This window comes from Callithrix jacchus, chromosome 9 (assembly GCF_049354715.1).
Source record: "Callithrix jacchus isolate 240 chromosome 9, calJac240_pri, whole genome shotgun sequence".
NCBI classification, from domain to species: domain Eukaryota; kingdom Metazoa; phylum Chordata; class Mammalia; order Primates; family Cebidae; genus Callithrix; species Callithrix jacchus.
In genome coordinates, this window is record NC_133510.1 from 104,269,083 (window position 1) to 104,293,248 (window position 24,166).

The 24,166-nt window shown below is 38.6% G+C and overlaps 1 protein-coding gene across 3 annotated transcripts in view; it reads right to left on the reverse strand.

Moving 5' to 3' along the window:
• The window catches only part of SLC5A8 (solute carrier family 5 member 8), a 57,288-nt gene that overhangs the window by 12,278 nt on the left and 20,844 nt on the right, over positions 1 to 24,166 (reverse strand). For all 3 annotated transcript variants that reach the window (XR_004728997.3, XM_054238774.2, XM_002752905.6), the window contains exons 7-12: positions 22,479 to 22,608; positions 19,013 to 19,101; positions 17,998 to 18,110; positions 15,248 to 15,315; positions 2,821 to 2,907; positions 1,147 to 1,352 (exon numbers count right to left, since the gene is read on the reverse strand). Coding sequence is in view for 2 of the 3 variants with exons in the window: in XM_054238774.2 (XP_054094749.1) it covers positions 1,147 to 1,352; positions 2,821 to 2,907; positions 15,248 to 15,315; positions 17,998 to 18,110; positions 19,013 to 19,101; positions 22,479 to 22,608 (693 nt within the window). In the remaining variant the exon portion in view is untranslated. The remainder of the gene's footprint in view (positions 1 to 1,146; positions 1,353 to 2,820; positions 2,908 to 15,247; positions 15,316 to 17,997; positions 18,111 to 19,012; positions 19,102 to 22,478; positions 22,609 to 24,166) is intronic.

A 24,166-nucleotide genomic window follows, 5' to 3' on the forward strand; every position in this document is an offset into this window, starting at 1 on the left:
GTAAAACAAGAAGTACATCCTATATGTCCTCCCACTTAACCTTCAGTTAATCTTTTCTCCCTTTCTGACTTTCTAATTTCTCTCCCAGCCCCTCCGCTTAATGCTTTGATGCCCGTCCAGATGCTCCTCACATATCTTTGCCCCTCTCTCCACAGCACCTCACCTAATAAAACTTCCCTCAGATATGCCTCAGGCTCTGGAACTAACTTTCCACTCTACCATACACTTACCTTCCTGGAACGCTCCTGGAAGTCCCTGGGCTGGATTTCTCATAGCTGAATTCCCTCCAGAACACTAATTACTAATAATGGCTATATGTATGATCATGTTCCTTCTCCCAGGAGTGTGTCCATTTTAAGATTTTAAGAGGGTATGCCATGCCTTGACCCAAAAGGGTCGACTCTATAATGATGTCATTCCAGATAAACTGGCACTGGGGCAATACTTTGGGGGCAATGGCCTCAACTTTACATTCCTTGAACATATCCACGGGGTTTGTGCTTTAAGGCTGGACATTTATATATCCACTAAAGAAAGTTTTGCCCTCACATTCACTATACAGTAAAGCATGCCTCTACCCACAGGCCTATATCATTACAGTAAATCAGACAACTTCAGCATCAAGAGGCTCCAAAGTGTACTGCATGACTGAAATCTCTAGCATGAAGATCACAGCTGGAATCACTGCTAATGCTTCAAAGATTTGGAACCTTCCACTGAACAAATGGCAATTATTTAAGATGTTTGAATAATTGTAGCTTTTGGTCAATAAAATCTGTCCTTCAAAGACTATATAAGAAATATTTCTTTTATAATTGTGCTTTTCATTAAAAAAATTTTTCCAAGACAAAGATAATTCTTCATGCTGTTAAGAGCTGGTGTTTAGGAGAGTTTACATATAATAGAATTTTCTCATCAATATTTAAGTTTTCTTAGATCTGTAGGCAAGGCAGAAATTTCTATAGAAATTACAAAAATAGGACAGTTTTGCTACTGTTGCAGAAAATATTATAGAAAGCCACATGGGTTTTACTCATTTCAGAATTAGGCAAAATCCCGATGTTGTAGGCAAGGCAAAAAGCAACTGGAGTGCTCTAGTTGTTGCATAAGCTTTTAAAAGTATAACGTAATAAAACAATTCAATACCTTTGAACATTGTGTGTTTGAAAAACACTAGTAGTAAATGGTCTTTCTGTGGTTGTCATCAAATTTGTCTCATTGTATGTGCTGTTACAGCCGTAGATGTCAAGGTGCAATGGCATCATTCTCTCAGGAAGCGGAGGATATATTTGAGCTCCAATTCCCACCCATAGAGAAATGACAAATCCAGCCATCAGACCAACAAGTGCTCCCTGTAAAACAAGAATGCTATTAAAAGAAAAACAATACAGTTTGCTTCGATGTTAAAATTAGCATTAGAAAGCCAAGTTCAACATGGCACAAAATTATAAAACCCACAAGGGCAGAAACATTCAGTCCTCCTTCCTCCCAAGACAGTGCTCAGCCCATAAAAATCTATTGAATAAATGAGCAAGTGGATAAATGAATGAAAGGTAGTGAGGCAGGGAGGAAAAAAGGAATGAAAAAGGCCACTTTGAAGAAAAGCAGATAATCCACTGGTGAAAACCTTGGACAGCCATGCTTAAAAAAAAAGATACTATTTATGGCAGGAAGAATAATGTTATTCTCCAGTTACTGCCCCTAGAAAAGGGCATGTTAGCTTAGTCCGCTACATGCATGCCGGCAACAAATGTCAAATATCAAAAGTTGATTTGTAAATATATTTTTCTGATAATAATTTATTATGCATTTCATCATGAAAAGAATCTAATCCAAGCTTCAACATTCTGAGGTGGCCACAAACAAAACTCTTTCATTGTGATTAATTCCTACCAAAGTAGCTTTTCATATGACATCTCATTGAGGATAATAAGTAATAATAACCAGTCCTTAGTAATATCTGCCTTAGTTAATCCTTATTAATATCTGCCTTACCAAATCCTACTCATTAATATCTTAGTCCTTATTAGTATCTGCCTTACCAATTCCTACTGCGTTATATAGAAAATAGAATCCTGAATGTGAAGTCATAGTTCTATGGCTACCCTATATCCGAAGCAACTATACATACATTATCAGCTTTTCCTGAACTACATATAAGATGTAGTTATAGCCAGACTGAACCGATGGACTTTCTTCTGGGTTTCAGAGAAATAATTTCTAGTTCATTTATTCCAAACAAATGTTAGTACTTCTAAGCACAGATACGTCTAGGTAGAAGGACAGAGATGTTGGGTCTTTCTGGAAAATATTCCCAATTGTGATCACCCCTTGGGAGCTAAATCATGTTGCAGGAACTATAGTTTTAAATGTCAGGAGTAGAAAATTCCTGGCCAAGGTGGTAAGATTGTATTGCTTCTCTTTGCTGTGCTATGGCTATTCACAGAAATCCTAAGTTTTACTGCCCTTAAATCTCTCCTATCTGAGCCCATTGATCTCTTTTGAATCCTAGCTACTAATTTTTGAGAAGAGCAAGTAGATAAGTGCACAAAAAATGTTGCTCCTTTAGTTATATTAGGAATATTTAAAATTTCCCTCTAAGGTTCTGGAAGTTTCCATTGAGCTTCACACATACAGAGCCCCTATACATAGTACTTCATTGTATACTCCACCAAAGCCAACAGAAATACTTTAAGTCATCAAGACAAGTAACCAATGACAAATCTCAAAGGAACCACATCTTTACACTGAGAAAAAACTTTGGAGCTGTTAGTGTAGCTGGAAGAGTAATCTTCACACATATTCATTCTTCATACTTACAATTGAGTTGGCAAAGGGAACCAAAATGCCCAAAGCAAACAAGCCCGTAAGTGGTCCGCCAACCATACCAAATATGCTGAGTGCTGCCTGCAAAAACAATGCAAAGTCAGCAATTAGCAATCTCAAATCCAAACTGAAGTGTTTCAAAGTCATTTCATCGGGATGATGATTTAAAGTATTCAGCCTCCTTGGAAAATCATCATTTTAGTCACGATAGCCTTGTCACTGGAAAAGAAGTCATTAGAACTTGGAAGTTTCTGCTCCTTGGTCTCAAGCATCCATCTATTTCTGCAGGTAGCCTCGAATAGGGCAATCAAACACAGAGAAGACAGAGAGGCCTGAGACAATGGGATCACCTATATGAATGTATAAATCAAGAATGATACCACCCCTCTTAGCATTGCTCTTGCAGATATCTATAAATCACAGCACTCCTTTGTGTTTTGATCATTTCAAAATCCTCTCAAAACAAAACTGTGAATAAATACTGCTGTGTGACTGGAAAGGAGAATGAAACCCATTTGACATTCCCCAAGGATGAAACTAGAATGAAAAATATGATTTAAAAAAGACTGATCAAAACATGTAGAAATAGATTTAAAATTCAATTAGATAACTGCAACCTTTGCTTTGATATAGAGTTACCAAATCCATGATAGAGAAAACAACCAACCAGGATGGCCACAAGCCTTAGGAGTGAAATAAGATCCTGAAGGACTTCCGCTTTGCTCAATATTAGCCTTTAAATTTCTAGGTCAAGGGGAGGTCTAGGATCCCAAAGGAGTAGCCCAAGTGGCCAGGGAAATTTCAGAGAACACTTGGGGTGATTAGACAATAGGATATTTATGAGTCCAGCTACATTATTAGTTAACATTCAAGCTAAAGTTGCTTAATGTCTTGCTTTGTCCTGGGCACTGAAGTAGGCCCCAGACATTTCATACATGGCAGAACAACAAGGTCATCATCCCCTCCTTCATCAGATTATAGGCTATTCAGTAGAATGGACATTAAATAAATAACTGCAATAAAGTTTGATAATGGAGATAAAAAAAAGTACAAGGTGCTCTAGAAACATTTATCAGAAGGGAATGGAAACATATCCAGGTAATAGGAAAAGTCTCTTTAAATAAGTAATGTTTTCAGTTGAAAACTGAAGAATAACTAAGGCTTAGGCAGTGGACAAGGTAGAGAGGAAGGTGTTGCAGGCAGGGGGAGCAGTCCATGCAAAGGCCTCCATGCTAAAGACAGTGAATTGCCTGCAGGGTTCAGGAAGAAGACACTGTTCTAAAGATTGGTCTGTCCTCTCCATGCCCACAGTGCCGCAGGACCAGGGCTTTCCAACACAAAAATGTTCTCTGGAAACCAGCAAACTGACACAAGAACAGAAAACCAAACACCGCATGTTATCACTCGTAGGCGGGTGTTGAACAACTAGAACGTGTGGACACAGGGAGGGGAGTATCACACACTGTGGTCAGTTGTGGGGTGGCTAGGGGAGGGACAGTGGGGGGGGGTGGGGAGGGTGGGGAGAAACAACAAGGGGAGAAATGCCAGATATAGGTGATGGGGGGAGGAAGGCAGCAAACTACCTTGCCATGTATGTACCTATGCAACAATCCTGCATGATCTGCACATGTACCCCAGAACCTAAAGTACAATAAATAAATATTAATTAAACAAAACATTAAAAAAAGTTCTCTACTCAGAATAGCAACCACCACAGGAGGTGAAAGACCCTTCAGGTAAATAAACAAATTTTTTAAATAAAATATTTCTACTTCTGAGAAGATAAACATACTTTTCTCTATTCCCCCTGCTAATAAAACTAAAAATCCATTCCATATAAAATAAAATTAGAAGACTCTGAAAGGTGGAAAGAAGGCAGCCCGCTAGGGATGCTGGACCTGAAAAGCAGCACAGGGTGAGTTCCCCTAGGTTTTTTTTTTGCTTCCTGTATCCAAGCCTGAGAGCTGAAGAAGCCAGCCAGCCTGGAAATAGCAGCAGACACAGGCAAATAAATAAATAAGTAAATAAAATTAAAAGCCCTCAGAAAATCCTGTTTTCTCTCTAGTCACAGGGACAGGAAAGGAGCAGCCTAGGAAGATAGAAAACTCTTAGACCTCAACCACTCCATTCCATCAGAACACCACAGAATAATCTGTTCACCCCACCCACACCTATGCCAACCTAGATTCCGTCCCCACAGCCTGTCACGAGGCACCCTTTGCCTCCCTACTGGCAATGTCACAGGAGGCCTCACGGAGAATCAGGACTTTCACCATGGCCCAGCAGTGACAAAGCCCCCTCTTCCATGATGTCAGTGGATTCCACCCTGTTGTGTTCAGGCGTTTTGGGTGGTCCTAGTTAACCAGCTTCCCCAGGAGGCCTCTCCCCTTGAGTTCACTTTGCATCACAGTTAAGTCTTGTGCACTGTCTGATGCTCATGTGTTTTATTCTGGCAGTGCTGTTACCAGAAAGATAGTGGGAGTAGGACAGTGTCATGGGCCAGATTTAGTCACGAGTCAGATGACTGACAGACCAGGAAGGTTTTCATCTAGAGACCAATCTCAGAGTTTGCGGGATCCTTCCTCCTCTCTTATACCTGTATGCAATCCAGGTCAGTTACCAGGTGTTTTGTTCACAAAGGGAGATTAAGCTATTCTTGTAAGGGTAAGCTTTTTTCTAAGGTTTGTGAAAGTTGCCTCTGTGCTGAGGTGACCTGGTCTCCTGGAAATCGAGTTGGAAATCCCCAGGCCAGGTTGCTTCCTACTGCTAAGTGACAGATAAGACTGACCCTGTGAGTTGCTTGAGTGACCTTATGCCTATCATTAATCTTATAGCCACGATATATGTCTTGGTATACCACACTCCAGCCCAACCCTGAGGGGGTCAATAACTGAGAGGCTGCCTGAGCTTGAAAGTGCACTCTATGGTCAGTCAAATCTTGAGAAATGGATCTTCTGTAGGACGGTGAGGAGGAGTCACTGGCGCCCTTGGAACAGTCTGGAATTGAACTGCATCATCACAGAGAGGATAGAGTAGGTCTACTGTCCAGCTGAGCAATTAGGGGAGATCATGAGAAAGGGGTTCAGCTGTGGCTTTGACGCAGACTCACCAATGGTGAGGGAAGAGTGGAGGACAGGTAGCGTAGCGACCAAGTCTGGACCAGACGTAATGGATGTGTGGCAGAAGGCCAGCGAGTGCATGCACAGCAGGCTGGAAGGTTGGCTGCTCAGTGGGTGGCCAAAATGTGGTGGAGGCTGTCAGTGACCTCAGTTCCAAGAAATTGGTCTGGAGAATTTCCACAGCCACCACTGGATGTGGAAAGTCAGGCCACCTGGAGTAGCAGCAAAAGAACCTGGGCACGCTGGGGCTGGTCACATGAACCTGGGCCTGATCACATGAACAGGTAAAAGGAGTCGAATGGACGCAGTGGTAGCAGGCTTGGAGTTGCTTGATTGCAGAGTGATGGCAGGTGAAAATGGAGCAGAAGGATAAGGAGGACACAGAACTAAGTAGTAAGGTCTGGGGACACTGTGTGTGTTGAGGTGCTGTCAAAGATCCAAAATTGTGATCTTGAATATGGCCCGATGAAGCCAAAGTTTGGGGTGTTGTCCACTCCAGATGGCTGTCAGGCAGAACTGGGGCACCAAGTGTCTCTAGGAGGCATTGGCTGCAGAAAGTGGCGGAGGTGGCCCAAGAGACCCCTAGGCAAATATACAAGTAAAAGTCTTGCCAGGGAGGGATATAGGCAGGGTGGGTGGGACAGTCTTTGGGTCATCCTGAGCACAGGGCAGGAATGTTAGTAGCGAAGGCATCTTCCAGGAGGTAGAAGCTGATCAGCTCAGCCATCCAGATGAGTGGTGGTTCGGTGGGTGGAAGGTTGGGCTGCATTAGGATTAAGGAGGGTTTGCAGGAATTCATGAGGCTTGCCAGACAGGAGCCAATTTGGGAGCACCCTTCAGCATAACTGCCAGTAGAGGTCACTCTACCCTTGTGAACAGCTGGACTGGCCCACATCTTGTGGGTGATTGGTATGGGGAAGTCAGGGAGAGCAGAGCCCAGTGTGAGACCTCTGGCTGCCAGGCCCTGGTTGGTGGGTAGTGGGGCAGGTGCTGCTGCGAACACTCTTTTGGTTGGTTCTGTCTCAGCATTTTCCAGGGTGGTGAGGACCTGCAGAGCTCAATTAACTTCAGGAGCTGTGGCCATCAGAGCCAGGAGAGTTCATTTGGCCTATGATGGGCTCCCCTTTAAAACATCTGTAAGGCGTCTGAATGCAAGGTGGCCTGTTCCAGGCTCTCCCTCTTGTGCCCCTGTCCCATGGCAGAGGTGGCTGTGCAAACTCACTGGAGCATGCCTAAGTGCCACAGTAACTCCCTTTCCTCCTCAAGTGTACACCAGCCACCTTCAGCCCTTGATGAAAAGAGGCTCATGCTGGGGGTGCTATTCGTCAGGCCCAAATAGCCACTACAGCAGAATGCAGGGACAGCCATGTCTACCCGCAACATTCTATGCCTGGATAAGCTCACAGGTTTCTGAAATAAGGTTAATCTTATCATCTTTGAAGACAGCCACTGGCTGTTGTATTTGTATTTCTCAACCTGTGAGTTGCAAAGTACTTTCTGTCAGGTACACACAGCACAGCCAGGTGGTGCCTTTCTCACTGGGTTCCTGCACCAGGTCTTTGAGCAGGCTTTGAATTTCTGTCCATATCATGGGTGAACCTCTTCATGGACTTGTATGGCATCTAGGACACACTTCCTCATCTCAGCCACCTGAGGAGGTGCCAGCTGCTTTCTCAGCCATGCCCCAGGTGATGACTGGTGACACCTGCAGTGTAGCCAGTGGAATAACCCAGTGGGCTCAGGATCATCATTCCACAGCTCACAGGGCTCTGAATTGGCTGGGCAGAATGTTGTGACTCTGAGGTGAGCTTGCCTGACTTGGGCATGTTGCCTGTGGGCTGCTGCCAGCAACACGCAGCAGGCATCATGGAGTGGGGCACACCCTTTGAGAAGCCGCGCTGTCTCAGCTGGAGTGCATGGAGGGCTGAGAACAGCATAATGTGCCCTTTGGTAATTTTTGTGGACTTCGCTGGCAGTGTCAGTCCAAGGATCTATTGGGAAATACACTTCTAAGTCCATGGCTGGTGGACAGTCAGGTAAGCTTCACCTCTGCCTTCTTGGTCTTTGGTGTCACGATGCCAAGATCCTTGGGGACAAGGAGCAACCCTCCCACAGCAGGGGCCAGAGACACACTAGCCAGCAGTTGGCTCTTCAAACCAGGGCATCCTCCACCCACATTTCCGGTGCTGATATCATCTTCCTCCTTAGAGACTGTCCCTGGTTGCTGGGGGCCCGAGTGGTCTTAACAATAATTTTGGCAGGTTTTTCATGGTGGCAATTTCACAATAGAGGCACAAAGTGTATGTAGATGGCAGCAACAGGCCAGAAAGTAAAATAAAAAGTGTCAGACACAATGTGGAGCTTTCCAGAGGGCTTCATTGATTTCTTGATCAGAACCAGTCCCCAGTCACCCTCTCCCAATCCTTCCTTAGAAATGTGTGTCATTACTCACTTGCTTACTTATCCCATCCTCAATGCCAATTGTGTTCAGGGGTTGTAGGCGCACCTAGTTAACCAGCTTCCCCAGGGGCGATATCTCCTCTTCTGTTCACTTCACATCAAAGATGAGTGTTAGGCACCATCTAATGCTCAACTGGTTTATTCTGGCAGCACTCTTAGAAGATGGATAGCGAGAATAATCTGGTTTCATGGGCCAGATACAGTGAGGGGGTTAGATCATGAACTGACCAGAGAGTCTTCATCCAGAGACTACTGTCAGACTTGGGGGTGTCCTTCTCCCTTTCTTATACCTGTATTTAGTCCAGGTTAGTTACCAGGTGTTTCTTTCATAAAGGATATTTAAGCTATTATTGTAAAAGTAAGCTTTGTTCTAAGGTTTGTGAAAGGTGCATCTGTGCTGAGGTGGCTTTGTTTCCTGGAAATCCCTGAGCCAGGGTTGTAAATTCCTAAGTGACACATACTAGCAGCCCTGTAAGATATTTCAGCCTTATCATTAATCTTATAGCCACAATACATTTCATAGTATCTTACACAACCCTATCCAGCGTAACAGGGAGCTCCTCCCTCAGGTGTCAATTGAGGTCAAGTGGCAAACCTGGACTTCTACCTCCACCTGACAGTAGTGAGGCAGCACCGTCCCTTCTGCTGCCGAAGTGATGTCAGAGAAAGCCAGCTAAAACAGAAGGTAAGATTCAAAGTCTCATCACATAATACTAAAATGCCCAGGTTTCAACTGAAATTAACTTTTCATAGAAAGAACCAGGAAGATTGCAAACTAAATATAAAAAGGCTATCAATAGATGTAAATATGGAGATTACAGAGAGAGAATTATTTGATAAAAATTTTAAAACAGCCATGATAAAAAATGCTTTAACAATTAGAACTCACTTGAAACTAATTACACAATAGAAGGGAAAAAAATATATATATATATGGAGAAAAATCTCAGGGAACAAAAGAAGATATTAGGAAGAACCAAATGAAATACAATAACTGAAATAAAAATTTTAAATGAATGAGCACAACAGCAGAATAGAGGGAACAGAGAAAAAGATCAGTGAACTGAATGAAAAATCAATAGAAATAACCTAAACTGAACAATAGAGAGAAATGGAATGAAGAAATATAAAATGGACTTCAGGTATCTGTAGAAATATAACAAAAATTTTAACATTCATGTCATGAGAGATCCAGAGGAAAAGAGAAAAAAGATGGGGGTGAAAAGTACTCAAAGAATTAATGTCTGAACTTCTCCAATTTGGCAAGAGACATAAATCTCTTTCAGATTTATAAAAGAAGCTGATTCAAGATTCATGAAGCTGAGCAACCCTAAAAAATAGGAAAAGAAAAGCAAGAAATACATGTCAAGACACATCAAAAACTCAAAACAAAGAAACATACACCAAGTTACATGGTAATTAAAATGCTGAAAATTAAAGAAAAATTTAAAAACCCTGACAGCATCCCAAAAGAAATGACTCCTTATCTGTAAGGGAAAACAATTAGAATAGTAGCAGATTTCTCATCAGAAATGATAGTGACAAGAAGAAAGTAGAAAAATATTTTTTTAACTCCCAGGGGGGAAAAAAAAAACTAGCAACCCAGAATCATATTCTCAACAAAAATATCCTTTGGGGATAAAAGGGAAACTCAAGACATTCTCAGGTGAAGGAATGCTAAAACAATGGCTAAAAGAAGTTTTCTAAACAGAAAAAAAATGGTAGAAAGAAGCAATCCTAAACTAGCCGGAAGGAAGAGGGAACACAGTAAGCAAAAACATGGAGTAAATATAATGGGCTTTCTTTATCCTCTTGAGTTTTCTAAATTATGATTGACAGTTAAAGGAAACATTATATACTCTCTGATATAATTCTGAATGTATGTGAAGGAAATATCTAAGATAACTATATTATAAATAAGGAAGGGTTAAAGGGCATAAAGAGAGGTAAGGTTTCTATAGTTTACTTAAACTGGTAAAATGACAAAACCACTAATAAGTTATATATGTATAATGTAATACCTAAAAGAATCACTAAAAATGCTATACAAAGAGATTAACTCAAAATAATATAGATAAATCAAAATGGAATTCTAAAAATTGTTCAAGCAACTCACAGGAAGGCAGAAAACAGAAGACAGAAATACCAAACAGAAAACCAAAAAAATGATGCTTAAACCTTAATATAACATACCAATAATTACATTAAATATGAATGGTTTAAATACACTAATGAAAAGACAAACACTGACAGGATGGATTTTTTAAAAAGACTCAACTATGTGCTATGCACAAAAAACTCACTTAAAATATAGCAACACAGGCAGGGCCAAAGTGAAAGGATTGAAAAAGATATATCATGCAACCATTAATCAATGGAATGTATAAATAACTATATTAATATCAGATAAATAGACTTCACAGCAAAAAAATTTCTCAGAGACAGATAGGGACATTATATAAAAACAAAAAGGTTAATCCTTCAATAAGATCCAATGCATGAAGCAAAGCAAAAACTGATAGAATTAAAGGGGAAATAGACAAATACACAATTATAGTTGGAGAATTCACCACCCCCTCTCAACAACTGATAAAACAAGTAAACAGAAACTCAGCAACCATCAACAAATGCAATTTAATTGATAATTATAGAAGACTCTACCCAATAAAAAAAGAATACACATTCTTTTCAAGTGCCCATGGAACATATACCAAAATACCATATCCTGGGTTAGAAAACAGACCTCAACAAGTTTAAAAGAACTGAAATCATACAGAGTGTGTTCTCTGATCACAATGGAATCAAGCTAGAAAAATCAGTAACAGAAAGATGACAAAAAAATCTCTGAATACGGGCTGGGCGTGGTGGCTCAAGCCTGTAATCCCAGCACTTTGGGAGGTCGAGGCAGGTGGCTCACGAGGTCAAGAGATTGAGACCATCCTGGTCAACATGGTGAAACCCTGTCTCTACTAAAAATACAAAAAATTAGCTGTAATCCCAGCTACTCAGGAGGCTGAGGCAGGAGAACTGCCTGAACCCAGGAGGTGGAGGTTGCAGTGAGCCGAGATCATGCCGTCGCACTCCAGCCTGGGTAACAAGAGTGAAACTCCGTCTTAAAAAAAAAAAAAAAAATCTCTGAATACTTGCAAACTAAGTAACATACTTCTAAATAATCAATAAGTCAAAAGAATATCTCAAAGGAAAATCAAAAATATATTCAGCTCAATGTAAACAAACATACAAGATATCAAAAGCTGTGGAACACAGCTAACCTAGTGCCAAGAAGGAAATTTTCAGCAATAAATGCACACATTAGAAAATAGGAGAATATTCAAATCAATAACCTAGGATCCCACCCCAAGAACAGCAAATTAAAACCCAAAACAAGAAAGGGAAAATAAATAATAAAGATAAAAGTAAAAAAACAAAGAGCAAAACAGAAAAACAAGACAGAAAAATCAGTGAAAAAAAGAAGCTGGTTCTTTGAAAGCATCAATGAAATTGACAAACCTGTAGCAAGACTGAAAAAAATAAGACATAAATTACCAATATTAGGAATGAAACAGGGAATATCATGACAAGTCCTGCAGATATCAAAATGATAGTACACAAATACTATGAACAACTATATATGTGTAAATTTGCAAACTTAGATAAAATAGAACAATTTCTCAAAAACACAAACTGTCACAATTCATCCAATATGAAATGGATAATTTGAATAGCTCTATAACTATTAAGGAAATTAAATTCATCATTTTAAAACTAAAAAAAAAACCCAGGCCCAGATGCTTTCCCTAGAGAATTCTACCAAATAATTAAGAAATAACTGACATCAGTTTTAGACAGTCTCTCCCAGAAAATAGAAAACAGAACCCTTCCCAATTTATTTTATGAAGCTACTATAACCCTGCTATCAAAACTAAAGGCAGTAGACACACACACACACACACACACACTCACTCACACATACACGCCATTACAGATCAATATCCCTCATAAATATAGATGTAAAAATCTTTAATAAAATATCAGCACATAGAATTCAGCAATATATAAAAATAACTACACACCATGACCAAACAAGGTTTATTCCCGGTATGCAAGGCTGGTTCTGCATTAAAAAACCAACCAACGTAATCCACCATCTAAGTAGGCTAAAGAAGAAAATCATGTGATCATATACATTAATTACAGAAAAAGCATTTGACAAAATTCAACACCCATTTATGGTGAAAACTCTCAGAAAAAAAATAGGAATAGGGAATAGGAATAGAACTTCCTGTTCACATTTGGGAACTGGGTAAGGATTTCCGGTCTCACTACTTCTATGGAAGTTTAAGCCAGTGCAATAAGGAAATAAAAGGCATATACAGATCAGAAGGAAAGAAATAAAACTGCCCTTATTCAAAAATAACATGACTGTTCATGTAGAATATCTCAAAGAATATGCCAAAACATAAAACCAAGAAACAAAAAACTCTGAGAACTAATATGTGAGCTCAGCAAGGTCACAAAATACAAGATAAATATAAAAACATCAATTTTATTTCTATATATTAGCAATGAACACATAGACACCAACATGAAAAATATGATTTGCATTCACTAAGAAACAAAATAAAAGATTTGGACATAAATCTTGCTAAACATATATAGGACTTGAATACTGAAAATTATACAATGATGTTAAAAAAAAAGTCATAGAAAAGCTAAATAAATGAGACAAACCATGTTCACGTTTTAGAAACTTCAACATAGTAAAGACATCATTTCTTCTCAAATGGATAAACAGCTTTCAGGCAATCTAAATTTAAGCAAGATTTTTTTGTAGATGCAGACAAGATTATCCTAGATTTCATATGGAAAGGCAAAAGAACTAGAATAGCTAAAACAATTTTGAAAAGTAAGAATACAGTGAGAGAAATCAATCCACCTGATCTTGAAACTTATTTTAAAGCTACAGTAATCAAAATTATAAAATTGTAAATCTGTGTGGTATTAGCAGTAGTACAGACACACAAATAAGTGGAAGAGAACAGAGAATTCAGAAATAGATCCACGCAAATATACCCAACTGAATTTTTACAAAAGTGTAAAGGCAAGTCAATGGAAGAAAGGTAGCCTTTTCAACAAATGGTGCTGGTTGATCATCAACAGAGGAAAAAAGAATGTCAACCTAAGTCGCACAGTTTATATAAAAATTAACTCCAAAGGGATTTTAGGCTTAAATATAAAATATGAAACTCTAAAACTCTTTGAAAAGAAACATAGAAGAAAATCTTCAAGATCTGGGGCTAGGTAAAGTTCTTAGACTTACACCAAAAACACAATCTGCAAAAAGACAAATTGATAAACTAGACTTTATCCAAACTAAAAAAAAAAAAACTGGACTTTGACAGACCTTGTTATGAGGATAAAAAGACAAACCACAGTGTAAGAAAATATTTGAAAACCACATCTGACCAAGAGCTAGTATAAAGAATACATAAAAAACACTCAACACTCAACAGAAAAAAAGCAAACAATTGAATTAGAACGTGAACAAAAGACATTATGGGATAATGTATCAAAGAAGGTATATAGATGAAAAATAAATATCTGAAAAACATTCTTAACATCATTAGCCATTAGGGAAATACGAATTAAAACTACAATGAGTTATCACTACATGCCTATCGGAATGGCTAAAATAAAAAAATGACACCAGGGCCAGATGAGGTGGCTCATGCCTGTATCCCAGCACTTTGGGAGGCCAAGGTGGGCAGATCATTCGAGGTCAGGAGTTCAAGACCAGCCTGGCCAACATAGTGAAATCTTGTCTGTACTAAAAATACAAAAATTAGCTAGGCATGGTGGTGCATGCCTGTAATCCCAGCTACTTGGGAGGCTGAGGCAGGAGAATCGCTTGAACCTGGGAGTCAGAGGTTGCAGTGAGTTGAGACTGCGCCATGGCACTCTAGTTTGGGTGACCACTAAATGCTGAAAAGATTGACGTTTACACTGGGCCACTTGTCTTTTACACTGGGCTAGTGATATAAAAATGGCACACTCTGGAATTATAGTTTGGCAGTTTCTTTCAAAAGTAGACATTTAGCAATCACCTGACAATTGCACTCCTGGGTAGTTATCCCAGAGAAATGAAGACTTAGGCTCATACAAAAATCTGTACATAAATGTTTGTAACAGATTTATTTGTAATCCTCAAAAACTGGAAACAATTTAGATGTCCTTCATCATGTGAGTAGGTAAACAAACAGTGATACATCTCTGCTAGAGAATACTATCTAATAATTAAAAAGAACAGATTAATGACAACAGATTATTTCACATTATACCAAGTGAAAAAGGTGACGTTTTATGTAAGTCCATTTATGTAGCAATCTTGACCTGGCAAAATTATAGAAGTCAAAAACAGATTAGTGGTTGCCAGGGATTAAGGAGGGAGTGAGATCAGAAGGGAAGTGGGTATGTCTACAAATGGGCAACAGCAAGGATTTTTGTGGTGATGGAAATGTCTGTATCTTGGTTATATCAATGTCAATATATGGGTTTGATATTGTACTATCAAGATGTTACCACTGCAAGATGTTATCATTGAGGGAAACAGAGTAAAGAGTATATGGGATCTCTCTGTGTTATATCTCACAATTGCATGTAAATCCACAATTACCTAAAAACAGAAAGTTTAATTAAAAAAAATTTTTTTAAATGTATTCATCTCTGCCACTTGATATGTCCAGGTGTCTATATGTATTGACAGAAGTCTGGAAGAATGGTCACATCAACATTAAAAAAAGATTTAGTAATTATGACTTAAACCCCCAGGAGTCAGCTCTCACCTGCAACAAAGCTCCCATAAGTGATGCCAGTGCAGCCATTCCAATACACAGGGCTCCATACAGCACACCTAAATAAATAACATAAAAGCCAGTGTAAAATCCAGACCCAGAAAATCAGAATCCTCAATAGAGTAATCCACCACACCTTTGATTCAAAGTAAATAATATATCTGTGGTGAAGAATGGCCACATACATCAGAGCCAGTGAACAATGGGAAGGGCTGTTTTCCTCTGGGATCAGCAGTGTGCCAAGAAGACAAACAAAGCCCTTACATTGTGTCCCAGGATTAGTTACAGCAGTAGGTTATATAAGTAAAGGATTCCTGGAATTAACTATAGGGATTTTAAAACTAAGAACTATATTGTATTGTTAATCTAATCCTCCATAAACATTTGGATAGAGAGGAAGGCTCAGGTATCTGTTTTCAGCTTGCCAAAAGTAGAATACAATACAAGGTGGGAGAGGGAGTAATAAACAGAAATTAGACTCTTCTGACTTTAAGCATTTATTTCCCTTGGGAAGTGGCAGTGGATACCATCGGGTGTTGGAGGACTTTCAGCCCCCTCAAAATCTCCACCAGTATCATCAAGCCCTTCCAACTAAACTAGCAAAGAAAGACAACTTCTGGACAAGTAGCACGTCTGCCATTCTGCTAACTTGTTTTCCCTAAGCTTCTTTATTTATTTTTTTTATAGAGACTGGACGTTGCTATGTTGCCCAGGATAATCTCGAACTCCTGGGCTCAAGCAATCCTCCCACTTCAGCCTCCCAAAGTGCTAGGATTACAGGCATGAGCCACCACGCCCATCCCAAACTTTTTTATAAAAGTTCTCAAGCCACCACTGGTGGTCAGATTGTGGAATATTTTTTTCTATGGACTTTCAATATTTTCCAAGTGTTCTCCAGGTACACGTATTACTTTTAAAATTATAGGAAATATCATGCAAAAATCCCTTTAATAGTTCACTTCGAAAAGGTCACCTGAAATGAGTTGAGGCAATTTCCCAAATGCAAAACTCAATAAACAGAAAAAAATGAATGGGAAATTTGCCCGTCATAAAATTTTTGTATTCCTTACATTATGCTATTTCTCTTATTTTAGCACTGCTACCTTTGTTAAATATATTGAGTAAATAATGCACCTGAATGAAAAATCTTAAATTAATTTTTTCAAAGAGTTCTCAATGCTATGATTTTTATGCTTCTAAATTTTAATGTAAACAATATTTTCAATATATTTGGCTTGATTCTTCTCCATTTAATGGGTCATGAATAGTCACCATTATAGTTTTGGGAACTCTAAGTTATTGGAAACACACGCAAGTCATCTGCCACATTCTTCTCTATGTCCTTACTGCACATACCTCAAGATTATGATTTCATAGCACCCTTTAAAATGAATGAAAATCTCATCTATATTACCAGAGTTCACTTGTCATTCATAATCAACATCATTCCTATGAGCACCAGCTAGTGCCTCCTGTTTTATATGCATTATCTCAAAACCAAATTCTGCAAAGTATTTGTGTGCCCATTTTCCATAGAGAAAGAGAGGCTTGTATGGGTATCTGGATTTTCTAAGGCTAACAGCTAGTAAATTAACAAAGCAAGATTGGGTTTGTCTGGCTTCAAAAGCATCTATTCATTCTACTAAACCACACAGCTTCAATAATCCAGTCATGAGCCAATCTAAAAACACTTTAGGAAGCATTGTATCATTCTGAAATTATGCTCAGGATTAAAATTGGGTACATAATAAAATGATGCATTGCTATTTAAATTTAGGGAACACTGAAATATATAAATTAAGTACTCATTCCAGGCTACAGTCATGGCAACTTTATATAGAATTATGGCTCCTAATAGGGTATAATTTACTATTTCTTTGACAGTCTATTAATGTTATTGTATTGAAGTTAAAGATTCTTTCTCAAAAAGGAATTTGTTAATCATTCATTTCAAGGTGTCAAAATGAAGAATGAAGTGCATTGGCAAGATTTTGTTGAGTTGGATATTACATTTGAGACATCTGGGAATGGAAGACACTTAAACCACTCTATTCAACCTGGTATTTAACCCCTAATAAGCCTCTATAATTGAACAGAACAGAAGTTGAGAATTTCTTGCACAATTTTATAGATCATCTCCAGGACAGTGTACATAAGCAGACAGAACAGAACATTAAGACAATTCAAAAGTTGCAACACTCTGTTTTTTTATTTTCAATTTATCTAATCTATTAATCTAATTCTCCATAAACATTTGAGAAGTGTTTATATTTGGGAAGACTATGTAACTCAAACTGACAGTGCCCTCTTAGGTAACGTAGAAAAAGTATGGCTCTTGGTTCCAAACTAGGCATATTTCTTGGAACTGTGAACTATAGTTGAAAAGGAAAATAGTTGAATTTTCTTGTGTGTGTGGCTAAGAATTTTAACACAAATTTAGGAGAAGACAAAGTCCCAGGAAAAAAAGGACAGCCAAATCGATCCTCTGGAAATTGTCCTTTGTGGTTCACTGACAATCAATTTTTTGAAGTGTCTCCCAAATCTTGATTACAAACATAATAACATGAAACATTGATACAAACATTCAAAAAACGGCTGCATTAAGTCATAGGCATACATATGTGGATATACATTCATGCTCAGAGGTTCTTCCTCTGTAGCTTCAGTGGAAACAAATTTTTTGTGTCTCAAAAAAAATCATCTCTCTGAGCTAAAATGGAATTGTGAAAACAGAAACTTACTCATTCCTTGGGAAATCCAAGACAGAGACTTTTCTGAGAGCGATCTGAAGTAAGGTTTGATTAGATCTTCCACGGTTACTGCTGCTAAGGCATTAATACTGGAGGACACTGTGCTGTAAGGGAAAATAAAACTTCCGGTTTATAGTATTTTACCTTTAGTAATACTTTAAGTGAAAATAAGAAAGGGGAAACAAACTGTCACTTCCAAAATATAACCTGATTTCTACTATGCTATTTTTAATAAACACAGAACTGTCTTTCTAGAAACTGTTATCATCCAAGAATGATTCAGGCAATGTCTATAGGCTTGACAGTAAAAGAGAAAGGATGTATTAACGTTGCTTCCACTTGCAGTTAATCCTCGGTGTCTAGGAAAAGAATCTACGTAGATTACTCCATATTACTACACATAACAACTTTAAAACACATTTTTCTTTGTGTATAGAAAGGACTGTCGTTAAGTCCTCGCTACCATATGCTGTAAACATTGATAATGTTAATTTCCTGAGTCCTCACTAACACACAATGTACATGTTGATATTAACAATTCTCTGGAACAAACACAAGAAAAAAGGGTAATGATAGATCACAAAACGTAAGATTCTTTGGACAGTATATATTATTCAACATGTAAATGGAAGATTTCAGTCTAATTTTCCAGTTGACCATGCTTCAGCCGCATGTGTGTTTTCAATCAAGGCTGTGGCACCCATTTGTGATCATCAGTGAAAGCTACCATCAACCAGTCATCATTATTGTGACCACAGGGTATCACATCGTAGGATGTGTGATGGTGTGTTAGAGAGCAAGGACCCAGTTAAAAGTGGAGCTGATGACAACAGGATGCTAGTCCACAGAGATAAGTCAGACCACATAAAGGACACATGCAGCAGATTGCCTACTTTGGGCCATCTGTGTCCATGCCCAGAACTCAACATTATTCCCCTAAAATATCTAATAAGAAAAGAAAGATCCCAACAGGGAAATCATGTGTTATTAGAGTCATAGTTCATACCTTAACGTCCCACTGTAAGCACAGGCCACAAAAAGTCCAGGAAGTCCTGGATAATCTTGTAGAATGTCCAGTACCAAATAAGGCATGAGCTGAAAAATTCCAAAATTTATTTCCAAGTACTTTTGCTACTGAATAAAATTAATGAATGCCTAGTTTTTATCTTGCGTTCTTTAGGAACTGAAAGGAGCTATTTCACACAACGGAAATTTTCAAATTCCTGAAATCAAATGCTTTAACTAATAATACATAGAGAAACGAGTAACACAGTAGTTAAGAGGCTTTGGTAACTGAATTTTTCAGTTACCAAAAAATATATATAGCTTTTGTAACTGATTTTCTGAGCCTCAGTTTCCTCATCTATAAAATAGCGGTAATAATTACTAACCTCATAAAGCTTCTGTAAAAGTTAATTTAGATAATTTCTGTAAAACTCATAGTATAGTATACAGAATATAATAAATGCTCAACACAAAGTAGTTTTTGTTCTTGGGAATACTAAGTTGTTTTTAAGGAAATATTTGACACACCTCTGTGCTTAGGTAAGCAGCGTCCACTTAACTTTACTTGATGATGCAAGGCCATTTTGTGAACTTCAGTCACTGCCCAGGACAGATGTAATTTTAGATGCATCAAGTATGAGACATAGTAATGGGTGGAGAAAGACCTCAGGAAGGCCCTTAAACTTGCTTCTTTTTAAAAATTTCCTGATACTAACTTGCTTTTTGATAGCTTACATTTTAAAAAATAAGTATCAGGCCGAGATCGAGACCATCCTGGTCAACATGGTGAAACCCCGTCTCTACCAAAAATACAAAAAAATTAGCTGGGCATGGTGGTGCGTGCCTGTAATCCCAGCTACTCAGGAGGCTGAGGCAGGAGAATTGCCTGAACCCAGGAGGCGGAGGTTGCGGTGAGCCAAGATCACGCCATTGCACTCCAGCCTGGTAACAAGAGCGAAACTCCATCTCAAAAAAAATAAATAAATAAGTACATAAATATCAAATAAGGATAACCCGATGTGTGACTTCAGGACTGTGTTGCATGGCAGTTTTTCTATAAAATCAGTTTCCGAATCAAAAGAGTCCTAAGAGGACAATTTTCTAGAAGAGTGTCCTCTCATTTGCATTGAAACCTTATTACTTCTCCCACAGTATAGAGTGGATGATGTGTCCGATTTTATCAGCTTCCACAGCCTGTACAACTTTGTTTAACAATAGTGTGTTCATGGGATACGAAGAACTTCCTCCACTGTTGAAAGGGAATGTTTCAACAGTAGGATTGTTTCAGTTGTTTTAGGAATGCCTTCTCCACCTATCCAAAGCTAACTAATTGTTTATTCTTGGAAAAACGGCACAGCTTTATCCCTATGTGAGATCAAGACCCAGTTTTCCCAAGATATCGTAAACGCTGAACTTTAAGCAATGTCCCACAAGTAGTAAAAGTAGGTTCCACCTATAGGTCCAAAATCCTCTACCATATCTTCAACTTTCTCAAAAATCTGTGGTGTAATTATTTCATGTCTCAGTGGCTCCCTCAAATATGGGTAGAACCAATGAAGTAGGATTGCTAGGCAGGAAAATAGTAAAACTGTATCTAGGAACTAGCCTGCTTCCTCTGGGCAAATGCCAGCAGAGCATAGAGAAACATATCCTTGCTCTCTTGAGGATGTGGGAAGGGGTCTGGTTGTTATTTGTTTTGAGACAGTCTCCCTCTCTCACCCAGGTTGGAGTCCAGTAGCTCAATCTCAGCTCACTGTAACCTCCACCTCCTAGGTTCAAGTGATTCTCCTGCCTCAGTCTCCTGACTAGCGGGGACTACAGGTGTGCACCACCACGCCCAGCTAATTTTTGTATTTTTAGTAGAGACGGGTTTTACCATGTTGGCTAGGCTGGTCTCAAACTCCTAACCTCAAGTGATCCACCTGCCTCGGCCTCTCAAAGTGCTGAGATTATAGGCATGAGCCACCATCACTGGCCGAGAATAAGGTTTTGACAAAATCTTCCACTGTCTTATTGGAATGGTATCCCCAGTGAAACGTTGATTCAATTAACTTGTTAACTAACACAGTCCTGGAAACATCAGTTGGGGAGAAACCTTCACGGACTGTCTAAGCGTATGCAGGCAAGATACCCTGAATGTATTCTACAAGCTGTCTCAAAGGTAGGAAGTCATAGGGATTTTTTTTTTTATCTAGGGTAAAGGCAAAGTACATTAAAAACTTTTTTCAAGTCCTTATTGTCTTCATGATGCAAACTACAGACAATAAAGATTGACAACAGTCACAAAATATTTTTTATTAGAGGGAATGTAACAGAAGAGTGCCTCCATCTTCATAGTAAACGTGATCCTTAGATTCTCTGAGAGAAGAGGGAGGGCGTGTTTATCAAAAGGAGGGCATAGGTTAAGATAGGGTTGAGAAACACAGCTCAAGGGTGTTTTTAGTTTCTAACCCCATAAAGTTTTATTTTTCTTTGTGGGGTTAAAAAATAAAGGGGAGCATAAGATGTCATTTGCATCAACAGAAAGTCAGCCTATTTTCATTCTAATGAATCCCCTAGGCACGCAAGTCGTAGAAAATAATTTTGGCAAGAACTCAGGTTTTAGGGTTGGGCAATCCTGAGTTTGAATTCTAGTTCCCCTTTTTGAAAGACAATAAATGGCACAGAGGTACAAAGTCAGGGCTCTGGTGGCAGCTTGCTTGGTTTTAAATCCTGGCTTCAAGTTACTAGCTAGTTATTCACTTAACTTCTCTGGGCCTGAGTTCTCTCATCTTTGAAAGGGAGATAATCATATGAACTACGTCAGAGCATGACTGTGACGATTATAAGTTGAAATTTATATAAAGCATTTATGGTAGTGCCTGACCCATGGTCGGTGTTTGATAACAGCTTGTTGTTATTCTTACTTGTTAGCAATGTGACTTTGGCCAAGTTATACAACCTCTCTGAGAAGCATTTCCTCAACTGTAAAATCAGGATTGCAGGGTTGTGAGAATTAAATGAAGCATGTTAAGCTCTTGACACAGAATCTCATCACATGGTTGGTATTCAATAAATGTTCACTTATTAGATCCATTTCTCCATCATTTAAAAATTGGAAGATAAAATGTTTATAAATGAATGATCTAAGAAACACCCACAACATGTTCTACAGTACTTGGTTTGTGTAGTTTAACAAAAAAACAAAACAAAACTATTTACATTTCAATTCCCAGCCTTGAGCTATTTCTATTTAACACTCCACTTGATTTTTTTCTTGGTATTTCCATATTTTAATTTTAGATGCAGTACTCTTCATTCTTGCTATATCTACTAAAATAAGTTCTGGCCAAAGATTTATGGAAATTTAAGATGATATGGCATGTCCACTTTCCATTTCTCTACAAGAACATAAATGCTCTTTCCTCCCAACTAATAAGCTTTTTGAATATTATGAATACACCTGTAAGAAAGACATGGTACTGAACCTGGTCTGGTGCAGACACTTTGTTGGCTGTCCAAGGATCACAGTCACGGTACCTGGAATATAGGGCGAGCCCACATAACACTGAGCACGTGAGGATTGCCCAGAGTCCCACAAGATTGATGTAGAGAGACCTAAAGAAGTGAAAACAAACCAGCAAAAGACAACTGTAATTCCTCTCCCAAAGATTTGAAAACCTGTTACATGAACAAAAAAAAATCCTCATGATTAGATTCAATAAATGCACTTTTCCTTTTGGTTATCAAAAATGCTACTTATTTTATTCTAGCCTAATATTCTGCTTATGATACCAATCAATCGACAGTCTATTTGGAAATTTTTGAATGGGTGTGATTTCCCCATGAAAGAGTGTATACTCATGGTCGAAGTTCCAGGGGCATTGTGAACTTTATAAAGGTACCCAGTTGTACTACTTCAGGTCTTCTTGTCATGAAAAAGGAATTTTAATAGTCAACCAAACATTAACTATTACTCATTTTCCTTTTAAAAGTAATGCGATTGTAAACTGCTAAGCATTGTTAACATTTACACAGTAACTCATGAAACTTGTTTCAATGTTGTTTTTAAGACCATACATTAAGTAGGAATGCAAACTTGTATTCCTTGGACAAGTATCTTCTCAAACAATGTTCAGTATTATAATACACTGTGTGTGTTCCAGTAGAGAAGAAAGATTTTACACATAGCATTGGAGCCAGTCCTGAGCACAAACCCTGGCTTTACCATACGTAACCCTGGGCATGTAATTCAACCTCTCTGATCTTCAGTTTCATCACTGAAGCCTAGGATAGCAATCTCTGTGTCACAAAGTTATGAAATTAAATGAAATAGCATATATCATATAGCATGGTACGTACACGTAATAAAACCTTATTAAATACTAGTTATTGATATTAGTGTTAATGTTATTGAATCCTACATCTTCTTAATCAGCTGATTAGTAAACATTTCTCTTGCTAAGTTGGCTACATATTTTTTCCACTGGTGCTATAGCAGACAGTGATGAGCTGTCCTAGGTGGACAAGAGGTACCATCCCCGAAGTCATACCTCTTTCTCCCCAACCACCCATGCAGTCTGCATCCAATAACAAATGGATTCAGAGGTTTAAAGGCCCAGTCCCCTCACCCTAACATGGGACTAGTCTGAAGAGTCACCCCAGCTCCAGAGTTCCCTTTGAGGTCTCTGTTGAGACTGCATTATGGTCCAGTGTCTCCCTCTTATCAAATCTCCCTGTTTCCTTTTCTTTCCTTCTACAGATAGTGATTCTCTGATAAACTCTTCCATGCTAACCTCAAGCTCAGAGTCTGCTTTCGAAAGAACCCAAAGGTGAGTTTATCAGATTTATCCTTCTCCCTTGAATTGACTAACATTGCAGTATGTTTTGCTATTGTTATCTCCAAATTACCAGAAAATTACGCCCAGATACTCTCTTGCCCAAACACCTCCTCTCACTTATTTCTGAGTTTAATATATTGTTTTATTTCACTTTAATACTGTTCAAATTGACCACTTATCAACATCTGATACTGTTTCTTGTCAATCAATATCAGTAGGTCTTGGCTTTCATTCTTTCCACAGCATAAGTGTGAGAAGGCAGATGAAAATGAATCCCCTGGGTTCAGAGAGTCTGTTTCATGCAGGAGATCCACTATGCTTATGGGAATTGATTT